This window comes from Xenopus tropicalis, chromosome 8 (genome assembly GCF_000004195.4).
Source record: "Xenopus tropicalis strain Nigerian chromosome 8, UCB_Xtro_10.0, whole genome shotgun sequence".
Classification (NCBI taxonomy): domain Eukaryota; kingdom Metazoa; phylum Chordata; class Amphibia; order Anura; family Pipidae; genus Xenopus; species Xenopus tropicalis.
Window position 1 is genome coordinate 93,176,930 of NC_030684.2, and position 13,509 is coordinate 93,190,438.

General features: G+C 39.1%; 2 protein-coding genes across 3 annotated transcripts; both read right to left on the minus strand.

The window, feature by feature from the left end:
• Positions 1-876: 876 nt before the first annotated feature.
• Positions 877-3,651, minus strand: mgat2 (mannosyl (alpha-1,6-)-glycoprotein beta-1,2-N-acetylglucosaminyltransferase). 2 transcript variants are annotated; one of them, XM_012968228.3, is made up of 2 exons: positions 3,362-3,651; positions 877-2,697 (listed from the first exon to the last, which is right to left on the minus strand). In XM_012968228.3, exon 2 carries the CDS (start codon positions 2,434-2,436, stop codon positions 1,138-1,140), a length of 1,299 nt encoding a protein of 432 aa, XP_012823682.2. In that variant the 5' UTR covers positions 2,437-2,697; positions 3,362-3,651; the 3' UTR covers positions 877-1,137. The 2 variants fall into 2 exon arrangements, with proteins under 2 accessions (XP_012823682.2, NP_001006759.1); NM_001006758.1 differs by having other exon boundaries at positions 3,518-3,577.
• A 3,999-nt stretch (positions 3,652-7,650) lies between these two features.
• On the minus strand, positions 7,651-12,902 carry lrr1 (leucine rich repeat protein 1). Its single transcript, NM_203947.1, has 4 exons — positions 12,649-12,902; positions 11,508-11,606; positions 8,987-9,714; positions 7,651-8,215 (listed from the first exon to the last, which is right to left on the minus strand). Exons 1-4 carry the CDS (start codon positions 12,820-12,822, stop codon positions 7,960-7,962), a joined length of 1,257 nt encoding a protein of 418 aa, NP_989278.1. The 5' UTR covers positions 12,823-12,902; the 3' UTR covers positions 7,651-7,959.
• Positions 12,903-13,509: the final 607 nt, after the last annotated feature.

Genomic DNA, 13,509 nt, shown 5'->3' on the forward strand with positions numbered 1-13,509 from the left:
ACAAAGTAGTTGTTTAAAATGCACAGCCACAAAGCTTCACAACATATTCAAAATTCATGACTCGCAGATGGAAGGGGGCTCTTGGGCAATATCATCAGACCACAGTGAGGATGGGAATTGTAAGTAGCCTGAGAGGAGTCAAACACTGTGTTCCAAAACCCAGAGTTAACCAGTTTAACTGATTAATATTTTGTATTTCTTCATATTTTACACTTCCTATTTTATTAGGGAGGCACGGGAACTCAGGTAGTCAAAGCTGGAGGGAAATGTGTACAGATCAAGGTGCTAAAAGCAACCAAAATGTGTAAGCATAAAAAAAGGCCCACACGCTCATTCTGGAGTAAGGATTATTTAACACATTATTGATGTAAGAGTGTACATGTTCTCCGTAGGAAGAGAGTAGCTCATGTGTTCCCATCTGTGTCTCTGCGCTGAGACACAGTGTTGGCATGTATGCAGATACATGGAGTGGAAAAAAAATAATTTTCGCATACACTTGCCGATATCTGCTCTAGGTCTAAACACAGAATAACGCTGTGCCAGTCAGTGCAGGGACATGGAGAGAGTATAGGTAAGCATTGGCTTCTCTTTTCCTGCAAAGAAAACGCAAGTGGAGAGAAGCTGAGGCACAGCCTAGTGTGCCGTTACCCTTAGAACTCTGTAGACTGTGGTTATAACAATATAACATACTTTTCTATTGTATTAGAAAGTCTTAATAAACCGTATCTACCAGAGAAAATGCATGTGTTTATCAAGATCTTTGGTAACAAAATACCACTTTTCTGATTGTAAGCAATTACTGTCTGAAAAAAGCTGAACTTACCATGATACTAGCTTAGACCACTACGATTCACAAAATGTTATAAAATGAAAAGATTCAGATAATTAAATCATTTATTTTCTAAATGAATTTGATAAACATAATGCACATTGCTTGATTTTTTCATTAGTAAGAAACAATGGACAAAAACAGCCTTTCTTAAGAGATTTCACACAAATGAAATGCATTGTCTATTATGACAATTTTGACATGTACAATTGCTCAACTTAATAAAATCCATAAATCCCCTTAGTTTTCTGGAACAGCAAAGACAGTATGCAATATTACAAACTTAAAAAGGTTCACCAGGTTCAGTTTCACTGTAACCTATGATAACTTTTACACAATTCATGGTCTCTTATATCACCCCATCCACCATTTTTAACATGGGGCGATAAAGCAGCCATTGTATACCTCCTGCTAATAGCTATATTCTCAGGAAATAACTCTTGTTGGCTGCTTGTAAACAAAGCCTCAAGTTTGGCACTTTCTGTAGTGGGTCTACAAGGCTTATTATGGTGCATACCACAGTCTCCTATATGGTAAATTCTGGGAACCTCAGGGACCATAACTTTCCAGAACTTAGGAAGACAATTAACAGTTAAATACTGAAGAGTCCAGTCCCAGTTATAGTCATCATAAGTGCAGAAGGTTTCAGAACAAGATATAAGTTTTTTGTAAGTTTCCCTGGTCATTGCCATTCCCATGTTATGCTCAGTGGATCTCCACGTTTTCACTTCCACTTTACCAGCTTTGTCAGCGAATGGTGTTTGAGCATATGTTCCAAGACATAGCATGTCACAGTCAGAGCACTCTTCATTTTTCTTTTGCCACATTTTGTTAAGGATGTAGTAAAAATCTGGAGCCAAGTAGTGATCTTCTTCAATGAACAAAACCAATCCATGATGCTCTTTTAATACCTTTAACTTATCCCACACAAACTGCAATTTCCACCACCAGTGATGTTTTGTTTGGGAGAATTTAGCCTCTCTGTAATGTCCGAAAGAGTCTGGATATTCTGCATTGATACAGCCCAGTTCAATTGCATCTTTTTTCTTTATGTCTCTTGGACAGTCTTTAGGATCATGTCCAGGAAATTCGTTGGGATAAAGCTGAATACTGAAGGGGAAAAAAATCTGTAAAACTTGACAAAAATCAACACTAGCAATGATCTGGTTAATTTCTGGGGACCAGTAATCATGGCTAAACACCAACAGCACATTCTCAATACCCTTTGCTTTTCCAAGTGAGTCCAAGAGACGTTTCAAAAATTCAGGCCTGTTGTGCACCTGGACTACTACAACCACATCATCCTGAGGCCTGTTTATTTTTTCTACATTTCTTATAGCTTGGTCAAAATTCCATTGGAACACTACTGATCTGTAGGCCAGTGTCATGTTATCAACCTTTGCCTTCTGCTCTTTGTTTGCGAGTGACTCATTGGACGCTTTTCTAGCTGCAGGGGATATGTGCCCCTTGCTTTGAAATCTGTCAGTTTCCACTTCTGGAACAAAACCATTTTTCTTTTGTCTTCCACTACTCCATAAAGCCAAGCCACAAGCAACCACCACCAATGTGAGAATGATCACTTTCCTTTTGTATATTCTACACCTCATGTTATAGGTGCTTTGCAGCTATGAAACGAAGGGAAGCTGGCACATAACACAGGGCCTGCCTGTGTGATGGAAAGCAAATTCCAGACTGGAGCATTAGAAAGAAAAAATAACTTTGAGCTAACTCATCCTGGTCTATAATGGAGATCTGCAGAGTACACCCCTGAAGATCATTAGCAAAACACTTGTCACTAGATGAGTGTAGGATCCGTGCAGCATTTGTTAAAAGGACATGGGGCAGGATGCCCTTCGTGCCAGCAGCACCTGCAAGAAAAAAAATGGTAACTTTTATATCCACTTAAACCATCAAAATAATAGTTATAGTTGTCATTTTGTAACTGAACACAGGCAAAAGTGACCTTTAAACCATTTACTGCCATGTGGCATAAGCATATGGAGGGAATGTACGACTCTCCAGCATTTACTGAAGCTCTTATTTCTCTTGTCTTGCAGATAGCAATGTACAATGTGCATGTCCCTTCTACCATTTCACAAGTCAGTAAAAACATATGGACTCACCTGCTTTCACACACAAAATAAGTCCAGAAAATGAACAGACCCACAACTATAAGAACATGAGACTACAAATGGGGTAGAGGAAAAGTACCCAAGGTAAGAGTTACATGCAAGGGACAAAGGCATCAGAAAGCAGCCTAAAGGAAGAGCATCATAAAAGGAAACACAATCTGAAAAAACATAAACAAAAGGGCAATGGCATGGTAACTGGGAAGAACATATGGCAACAGAAAAGCTAATACAACTATACACGAACAGGAAGACGGCTTCATTTAATTTATCCACACTATAAATTCCATCACATAACATTTAAGCTCAGGCAACACTCAGGGCCGCCATTGGGGGGCGGGGGAGGAGGGCCATTCATCCCGGGACGGTGGGTCTAAGGGAGGCCCGGCTGTTCTGCACTTACTTAGATTACCGGGCCCCCTGCTGTCAGTGAACTGCAGACTTCGGGAGGGATGGCGGCTGCTAGAATGCCAGCATCTTCTTTCAATTACATAACCTTCATACTGCCCAACAGTCCCGCTTTTCCCAACACTGCCCGCAGTCTCGTATCGCTACTTACAGATTCCGCTAAACTGTTAATGCTCCTTTCCTCCTGTCTTACTGAAAATCCCAACGCCGGAAGTCTCATCACGCGAGACTACCGTCAGAACTTGAACGTAAGCGCAGTGACGCGCCATGCAGCCGCCTTGTGGGAGTGGCGAGCTGGCGAAACTCAGCGTCACAGTCCGAAACCGGTAGTGTTGCTGTCAGTTCCTCCTCAAAACATGTTTTAATTATTGCTTTTATATTCTTAATGCTAGGGATAATTGCATAATTGCCACTAATGACTGGAGCTGTAGTTCTCTTATAGTAGAGTATTTGGGTAGTAGAAGAAGTAGGACTGTTAAGGGGCTTATTGTTACATGGTTCCCTATATGGTCTAACGTATCTGCTTCACTTGGTCCCTGAAGGGGGGTATTACGCACCATAGCATCCCCAGATTTTATAAGTTTCCCCATCTCTCTTTCACATCTCCAGCAGCTACTGTTGGATCTGCTTTCTGAACTTGCTCCTATGTTGTTTGCTCTGGATGGAATGAATTTTGTATCATTTTTAGTATTATTCCTGTTATGTTGTGCTATTTTATGGGGGATTGCCTGCATATTACATAGAGGGTCTTTAATTTTATGTAGATATATGATTGTTTGTTTGAGGGCCATAGCTCAAAGTTTTCCTGTTTTATTGCTACATTTGAAGTATTTTTAAGTTTGCTATAGTAGCAGAGTGTTGTACCGTTTTAGCCATAGAGCAAAACCAGAAAATATAGAACAAGTGATACCTTATTAGCTAACTAAGGTAAAGTTTTTTTGTAACATGTTAGCCAGTTGAAAAAGTTATGGAGTGCAACTCTTGAGTCACAGAAATTGTGTAAAGGTGATACCTGATTGGCTTACTAGGATGATAAACACAGCAAGCTTTCAGAACATTTCTGTTCCTTCTTCAAAGCTGATTAAAAAGAAGTTATCAAATAAACTGAATATGTGCTTATATGATGAATACCTGCTCCAAACAAATTGTACAGCGAAATTCTTTGTGGGATTGGAGCGCCCCATTCTTGTTAGACAGTCAGACTGGGACTTGCCAGGTATATTTGAGAAGGAATACACACAACAACACTAAAAGAAAGAGGGAAAATAGGGATCTATAGCGTAGTAAGTTAATGCATTATCTTCATGTTATACTATATAATCAATGATTAAAGTGATTCATGCATTTAATAGTGCACTAAAGTGCAAATGCCAGCAACTTGTGTTGTTTTCATAAACCAAGATAAAGTACTTCATGCTTGTATATAAAAAAATCAACTTTCTCTTATCGTGCCAATACGTGTTTAAAATTAAACCATACTCCAATGGTTCAGATTAAAAACACACTGCAAAGGTTACGATGAACTCTTTTTATCCTTTCACAACAATTGTGGAGTAGTCTTAAGCCTGTGTTGTATGAAGCTATAGGACAATATTTAGCTTATTCATTCTATAGAAAGCTGTAGGGAAGTATTTAGCCTATTAATTCTTCGAATAGCTATTGGGCAATTTTTAGCCTATTCTATAGGAAGCAATGGGTTAGTATTTAGCCTATGAATTAATTTGGAAGTTATTAGGTTTTTAGGTTTTTTCAATCTGACATCCTCTAATAAAGTATTGAGTCATTTCTTTACTGTAAGTTTCCCCATAGACAGAGACTGACATTCTGTGGCACTTTAAACTAAGATTTGCAAATTATCTTATTAAAAATGTATTAGAGGCAGGGACAAGGGCAGCAACTAACACTAACATGAACTGTTTCTGGTTATTATTATGGCTGTTTTAGTCAATGGCCCTATCTGCATTCGTTCTAGTGCCACAAAAAATCAGGGCTAGGTGCAGTCATTGCTATATAACACTAGTGTTTTTTTTTTGTTTTTTTTTTAAAGTTAGCAAGTATGTTAATTGTGAGATACGTAAATTTTGTCTTACCATTAGCTATTTCCAGCTAGGGAATTCCGGAAATAAAAAATACTGGCTCCATCGGGTTATTAACTAGGTGACAAGCATATAAACCAGTGTTCTTCGAAGCTGCATCACATAAGGGTGTGTGGTATTGTGTTGAACTCATTATTATTATTAACATGTATTTATAAAAAGGCAACATATTCTGCAGCACTGTACAATAGAGAGGTGTACACAGTAAACATACAATAAGCGGTAAAGAGTGCCCTTCTCAGTAGAGCTTACAATCTTATATAAGGGGATATGAGACAAAGTTTGGTGATGGACAAGATCAGGAGTCAGCAAAGTAGCACTGAGCACTGCATTTACTAGGCTAATGCTAGGCTAGATTAGTGTCAACTTCTCTATAGAAATGTGTTAAGTATGTGTAAATTAAGATTTCCAGATCTTGAGTTGGTATGTTCATAGATGGACAAAGAATAAAACATACAATTTATTTTAATTTCTGTCTACAATTATATGCTTATGCATTTACTTGGAATGTCAGGCACCCCCAAGTGATTATATCACTTACCCAATACCAGTCTAGGACTGGTGCCTCGTAGGCTTGGGGTGCTACTATGCAAGCACCAATTCATGCTGTTCTTCCTGTTTCCTCCTTCTTGGCTTTGTGTGCATGCAAAGTAATGTGAAAAGCCAAACTTTAAACAAAAATGTTTTTTACTCTACTGCACATGGGCTGGCCTGAGGCATCAGAAGAGGAATAAGGTGAATGTCCCGTGAATAGTTTAATCGGCCATGATAAATTTCTGCTACCATGGGCAACTAATCTCTCTGAAAGCCAAAGCGACATATAGGCCTTTCCTCCAGCGATTCCCTTTGTTGATGTTGGTAAGGCATTTTATAGAGATTAGGCGCCCGAGGTAGCAGAGATTTATTGTGGGTGACTAATCTCTCTGTGGGACATTATCATAAGAAGATTGCAACATGGTGTTCATACAGAAGGGCCCAGTGCAGTTCTGCAGAAGCACTGGCCTGGTGTATCAGGTAAGGTATTATAATTGCTGGAGAGTGCCAGACCTTTGGTACCTCCCAGTGATTTCAGATTTTAACTTTCTTTTCTGGCCTATTTCACGTGTTCTATGTGATTTCTGTTTCTTACCCTGAAATAGTATGTTGCTCACTTTAATATAATCTTTTAGTATGGTACTGATGCATCTATTCTAAGCAAAAGTTCAGACTCTATTAGTTATATTTTATTTGTTTATGATTTTGATTTATCAGGCTTCCTGTTGTAATTCTTTGTAGCCTGCAATTGAAAATGCTACCGGTACCTTGGTGTTAGAATCATTCTGTTTTTTCGTTGCCAGTCATTATTCTTACTTATTGCTGCTTAACCTCTACTGTTATCTTCCTTCTTGATGTCCAAACTGTTGCTTAGGGTAGTTAAGTCCTAGCAACCAAAGGGCAAGGACCACCACACAAGATGCAGATGACATGTGGGCTGATAAATCTGGCCCTTTGGGGAAAGGATGTACTAACAGTAGTATAGGGCACCCATAATTACAGATGGTGGCCCTGTGTCCATGCAACTGCTTAACTTTAAGTCACTAAGAACATGACAAATCCCCTTTTAGTAAAATGAAACGCAAGTCAGTATAAAACAATAACCCACAATGGTATATAACTTAAGATTTTGTTCACACACTACCTACAATCCCCTCTGTTCAACAAAGATGGTGCCAATCAGGCAAAACCTTTAGCAACAAGGTCACTTTTGTCCTCAGCTGTAGCTTTTGGGTGGTATCATTGGTTAGCAAATGTGGTAACATGGTAACTTTGGTCATGTATCTAAAAACAGCAATTGCCCAACAACAATTGGTACTTTCAGGCTATTGCTAGTTACCACAATGAAAGCTGGAAGGGGCAATTTGGGGCATTTATCAATCAGTGTCTGACAGATATACATGCTGTCCACCTCAACATGGTAAAAAACTTTACCTGCCTACCCTTGCAAATTCTCACCATGCCCCATTGTATCTATTTGCCTACCTTCAGTCCAAAGCTTCATGCACATAGCTTCAGAAGGAAATGTGAACTAGACCAGAAGATAAGTGGAAGGCGGAGAACAGAGGCCACTACTTTCAGATTGCCATACATGGAAAGCAATACCAGGCAGATTTTACCACATGTGATGGGTAGAGAAGGAACACAGACAAAGTTGGGGTAGATTATAATTTAATAGCGACAAACTAAACATAAAAAAGTACATTAAAGTGCTTAAAAGAGTAAACAGGTGACATACCCCTAATGTTTACACCTTTCCTAGAAGGAAATCACCAACCCCTAAATGCTTCATTGTGAGCTGATGCAATCACCCTTTGTTGCTGTATTAAAAAAAAAAAAACACGTGTCCAGACTACACGAAGCCCATATGGTATGTTCCTCTTCGGAGTGAATTGTTATTACATGACCTGGATATTTGGGGCCTTGGGTAATTTAAAAAATAACTGGCTCTGCATCTTGGATGTTAAACTCTAGTACTTTGCAAGTATTTATCAAGGAACTGGGAATAGCAGGTGAGAGAACAAAAGTAACATGCAATGGGGCCTTCTGTTCCTCCCATTGAATCCACAAGGACTACAGTCTGAGACACCTGATGGAGGTTCATGAGCACAACTGTTTGAATAAAAGAACTGAAGCAGGGAAGGCCGCAATCACATGTTTTAGCCATGGACAGATCTTGGCAGAGAGTAGCAGGGATGAGATGAGGTCCGTAAGGAATTCTTGAAGCATGGGTAGGGAAAAAAAAATCCATTAATAAAGTGCACACATTCACAAACAATAGTACATATTGAAAACGCAGTTTATTTAAAAGAAATCTCTGTTTATGGCTAGATTTAGAAAAATGTAAACAATGGGAGGTACAGCAGGAATATTCCAAAAGGAAGAGGGATCCCATAAACTGGCCCCTGTCATTTAGACTGATGGCAGACAAGGAGATTAGTTGCCCATGGTAAATCTTCCCTTTTGCAGGTGACTAATCTTCAAATGCTTCCCCACTGCCAGTAATTTAAATCGCTGGTGGAAAACCAGGCAGCACTTGTTTTTTTCCCCCAAAGTCACCCAAAGTTTCCTCGTGAGGCAAGGTTGGAAAAACGAAACGACACATACGATTCCCTACTGGCAATTTACATTATTGCTGGTGGGAAAGCATTTGGAGGAGATTTATTGTGGATGACTAAACTCCTTGTCTGCCATAGTCCATAAGATACATTACTTATTTTCACCGGCTGTAACTGAAAGCAGTATTTGTTTATCCATTTATCCCATGTAATAGCAATAACATTTACAAATAACTTCAAAGCCACGGAAGATGAATTAGAAAGTTGCTTATAATTTATATAACTATAATTTTCTTCCGTTCTGCAAAAATAAGTTTTTGGGTGGAGTAAAACTTAAACCCCTTTGAAGACGATTCAGATATTGGCTGATAAGGCTTTTGTTTTATGGACTGTAGTGTCAGTTTATGCTAGACTAATAATAATATCTTTTACCTGTAGTTTAAAGTTGCTCTTGTGGCAGTTTCCAGTAAAGGCAATGGTATTTTCAGCTGTATATCAGGAACCAGAGGTGTGGCTTGGATAAAAGGATTCCCAAACAAATCTAGTTTTTCAAGTGAGAGCTTTTTAAAAGTATTAGGAAGACACTGAAGTTTATTTTTAGTAGCTGACAGAAAACGAAGTTTGCTTAGCTGTCCAATTGGGAAAGGTAACTGCAAGAGTTCATTCTCATCTAGTTTCAGGCTCACAAGTTCTTTGAAATTGCAGATCTGGACAGGAAGGGCTTTAAGCTTGTTTGCACTCAAGTCTAGGGATTTTAGAGTGTCTCTCAGTGTAGTGCTGCACAGAACCACCTCAAATGATTCCAAAAGGTTGTTATTCAGTATCAGTTCCTGCAGGCAGACAAGATCACCAATGGTCTTTGGCAACTTTTTGATATGGTTATTGCTGAGGTCAAGCTTTTGAAGTTTTTTCAAGCAAAGCATGCGCATATCCACTCTTGCAAGTTTACAATAGGAAACCTGAAGATGCTCCAAAGAATAAGGAAAGCTTTTTGTGATGGGATAGTCCTTCTTAGTAGTTATAAACATTTTGGCTCGAGGTTTCTCTATTTCAGATGTCTTAGCTGGGGTCAGTCGTGGTAATAAAACAGTACCTATATCAGCTCCTTTGTTTGCCAGTCCCACCGCAGAAATAAAATTCTTTAGACTGCTTATTTCAGCCTTAAAGTACAAAAAGAAATTTAAAAAATTAGTTAACTGATTGTGAACTAATATTCCATAATGACAAGATAGATTTAACAATGTAAATATTTACACTGGCTATACACAACCAATAAAATTGTATGAAATATTTTGTATAACTTTAATAGGTGTATCCCAACTGATAACCATGTACTATGGATATTGGTTAGTTTGGGGATCAGGCGGGTTGGAAATGTCATCACCATGTTGGCCAGAGCATCAGAAGACGAGGAAGTGAAAATAAGCCTCACTCCTCTTCACTTCTTTTTGGACCAATCATTCCAGCTACCTATATTAAAGGTGACCATGCTTTGCCAGGGGTCAATCAGTATGATAGTATACAGTGGGCATCCCCAACCTTTTTTACTCATGAGCCACATCTAAGCATAAAAATTTGAAGAGAAACACAAGCACAAAAAAAGCTCCAAGGGGGTGCCAAATACAGCTGTGATTGGCTATTAGTAGCCCCTATGTAGACTGACAACCTATGCAAAGCTCAGTACACATGGGTTTTTATGCAACTAAAGCTTTACCTCAAGCTAGGAATTAAAAAAAAAAAAAAGCCACTGGTTAGGGATCACTAGTGTACATGATCTGTGTATGGCTGCCTTTAGGGACCAATCTAAAACCAGTGTTTTATATATCGTTGTCTCAGGTGTGCAGAGCATCTAGGGAATGTACTTTTTCCTAAATCTGAAAGCACATTGGGTGATGGGGTACTGTGAGAACAATAATATCACTGCTAAAGAAAATGGTATCTCTTGTCTACATATATATGCAGCAGAGAATTGCCACCAAATCCCTTTAATTTCTGGGGATTGGTGTTTGCCATGCTATATTGCCCAATGTAACCCTTTATTATAGTCACCAGAATTATTTTTTTCTCCTAATGCCCAGACCCCCAGGGCACAAAATGGCTGACACCAAGGAGGAACGTGTCATGAAACTTCATTAAAAGCATTTTTAAAAAAAAAAGAGCCAATTTTAAGCTAGTAAGATAAAAAAGTTAAAAAACAAAACACATTTAAAGAGACAATATACATTTATGCCTAGAATGAGACAACTTTATAGATTTGTACTGAAAATTTACAAAAAAAAAATCCCCTCTTATATAATACCAAGGAAGCACTGTTTTGTTTTACCCTATAGAATCAGGGTAGTTTGTGGTAACTCCCTAAATGCTACCCCTCTCTCAGGTTTAGAGACAGGGGAATTTTTAATTCCAGTAGATATACCTGGGTACAACTACCTCTGTCCTCATCCCTTAGGATTGCTTTGAAAAACCAAGCAGGTGGGTAAAAAAAAACTCATTACTAATTGAAGTTCTGGTTGACAATTTACTATGTCAACCAACAAAAAAATATTGTTTCTTAATCAAAATGATTTTTAGCACAGACCCTACTTATTAGGCACATATGGAACACAGATATAAACTACACCTTTTACTGCTTTAAAGAATAAAGGAGAAATAAAAATAATTCTTTAGTGCTGAAAACCAATGTAATGTATATAGAGATTCTGAATGACTTATCAGGCAGACTTCTGTGACATTACGCATTCCAAAGCAGAATGTGAAGTCCCTATAACCATTTATTGTAGCAATTCTCTGCTAGTTACTATTACTGAGATGCAGTGTTACTCCTCTGGAGAAATTAGACCCAGAATCCATTGTCACAGAAGACAATAATGGATGAAAAGGGTTTAAGTCTCTGTGCAAAGTAAAAGAAACCTGTAATATGAGCATACACCTTCTGTGCCACAAGAAACCTTACCTTACTGAGACATATGTCCACTGCTGGTTCCTTAAGCCGTAGTGTAGCTTTTCCCTCTCCCAGGAACCTAGTAAATAACTGTTCAATGTTGTTCTCCAGCTGTTTATTAAAACACAAATATTTATTATTTATCCTCAGGTATCATTGCAAAGTAATGCTTTAAAATTCATTTTGTGTCTGAACTAAAGCTTGTAAAAGCCAAGGTTAAGTTCTGAGACGTCCACTACCTTTCCCTGCCAAAATGCAGTCCACAGGCCAAACAACTGGGCCATGTCAGAAACAGCTTGAGTGGAGGAATAAGCAATGCCATTTTGTGCCACTGCCAATCACATGGGCCAACAAGGTGGCTGAGCAATTTTCCATCACATATGGGTAGGTTAAGCAAAGTTAGGTGTTGTGTTTATATTTAACAATATTAAAAAAAATCAAGACCACACCGTCAGACTGTGTGGACAGCAAAAATAACAACTAATTAGCCAACACACACTAGCACTTAAAAGGGGCTCAATGTTGTAGACTACGAGCACTGTCTAGGGCAGGGATCCACAACCTTTTATACCAGTGAGTCATTTAAATGGAAAAAGTTTTGGAGAGCAACACAAGCATGGTAACCCCTATGTTGACTGGAAGCCTACAGAAGGCTTGGTTTGGCAATTACACTGGGTTTTTATGCAGCCAAAACTTGCCTCCAAGCCAGGAATTCAAAAATAATCACCTGCTTTGAGACCACTGAGAGCACCATCCAAGGGGTTGGGGAGCAACATGTTGCTCATGAGCGACTGGTTGGGGATCACTGGTCTAGGGAAAAGGACCTTCTTCCTGTGGCTCTCAGGAGGGTTTTTTTGTGAGGAAAGTGCTCCAGATTGTAAAACCTTAGTTGGCAGTGCATTCGCTTTTCAGTTCTAAGGGCAAGGACAACAAACACGCACCCACAGCTCTGCCTTATAGATCACATTGTACAGATGGCAGACATCGAGCTGTCATTATACCCCCAAAACAAACTGGATCGTGATTACTGGAAGTGTATAAAGATAGCATGCGGCGTGTGTGTATGTGTCAGTGTGCTTATCCCCTATCGTAGCCACTTTACAGGTAGCCCTCAGCAGTCTCCGTGACTACAGGTATTCTCATTCCTTAATACCTTATATCTGGAGCCAGCCTTGTCCTTCAGGGTGCAGATCATGAGGTAGGCTGATCCCCGCTTTCCCTCCTGCCTGCCAACAGACAGCACTGCCCTGGTGCCTTTCCCCCGGTTCCTCATGCCGAAGCTGGGCAACATTCTATTGATCACCTCCACTTCGCACTGTAACTTCATGATTTCACAAATCCAACTCCCACAGTCCTCCAAGATCAAAAACAGCAGCAAGAGTGGCTCTCAGTCGCAGTCATTAGAACTTTCAATCACAACTCTGTATTCCCGCCTTACGCGCAGGGCGACTTTCTCAAGCGTCATCACTGTGTAGCCCACATCATGCCTGTGGCATTTTGACAATTCTATAGCTGTCTATTGAGCGCCTGCCATGTTTTGTTACAGAGATAAGTCAGCTAGCACCTTTTATTATACAAAAATATGGTTACGTGTAGTGCTGCAGTGACTATAATAAAATGTTTACCTTTTACAAAGAAACTGATGGTATGATTTGAATAGCTATAATGGGCATGAAAACCCTCTTGGAGGACGGCTGTAGATTACTGATGACAGCGTCTTGGATAAAGCGCTGTTTTAGTTTAAACTGGTTAATTGCTTCCCCCAAAGATGATGATTGCGGATTCTCATTTCCTTCAAAGTGTTTTTCATATTGAAAACAAATATATTTAAATGACAAATGGCCAGTGGTTTCTTTATACCTAAGTATTGTTTCTGCCTCTTTTATGTTTTTTTATTCCCCTTAATAAGATTGACATAGGAGCACATTCATTAAAGTACAATTGAATTTGAATACAAAAAAAAATCATATTTTTTCTAAGTTTTCGTGCTGTGCATATGTTTTGCAACTTTTTC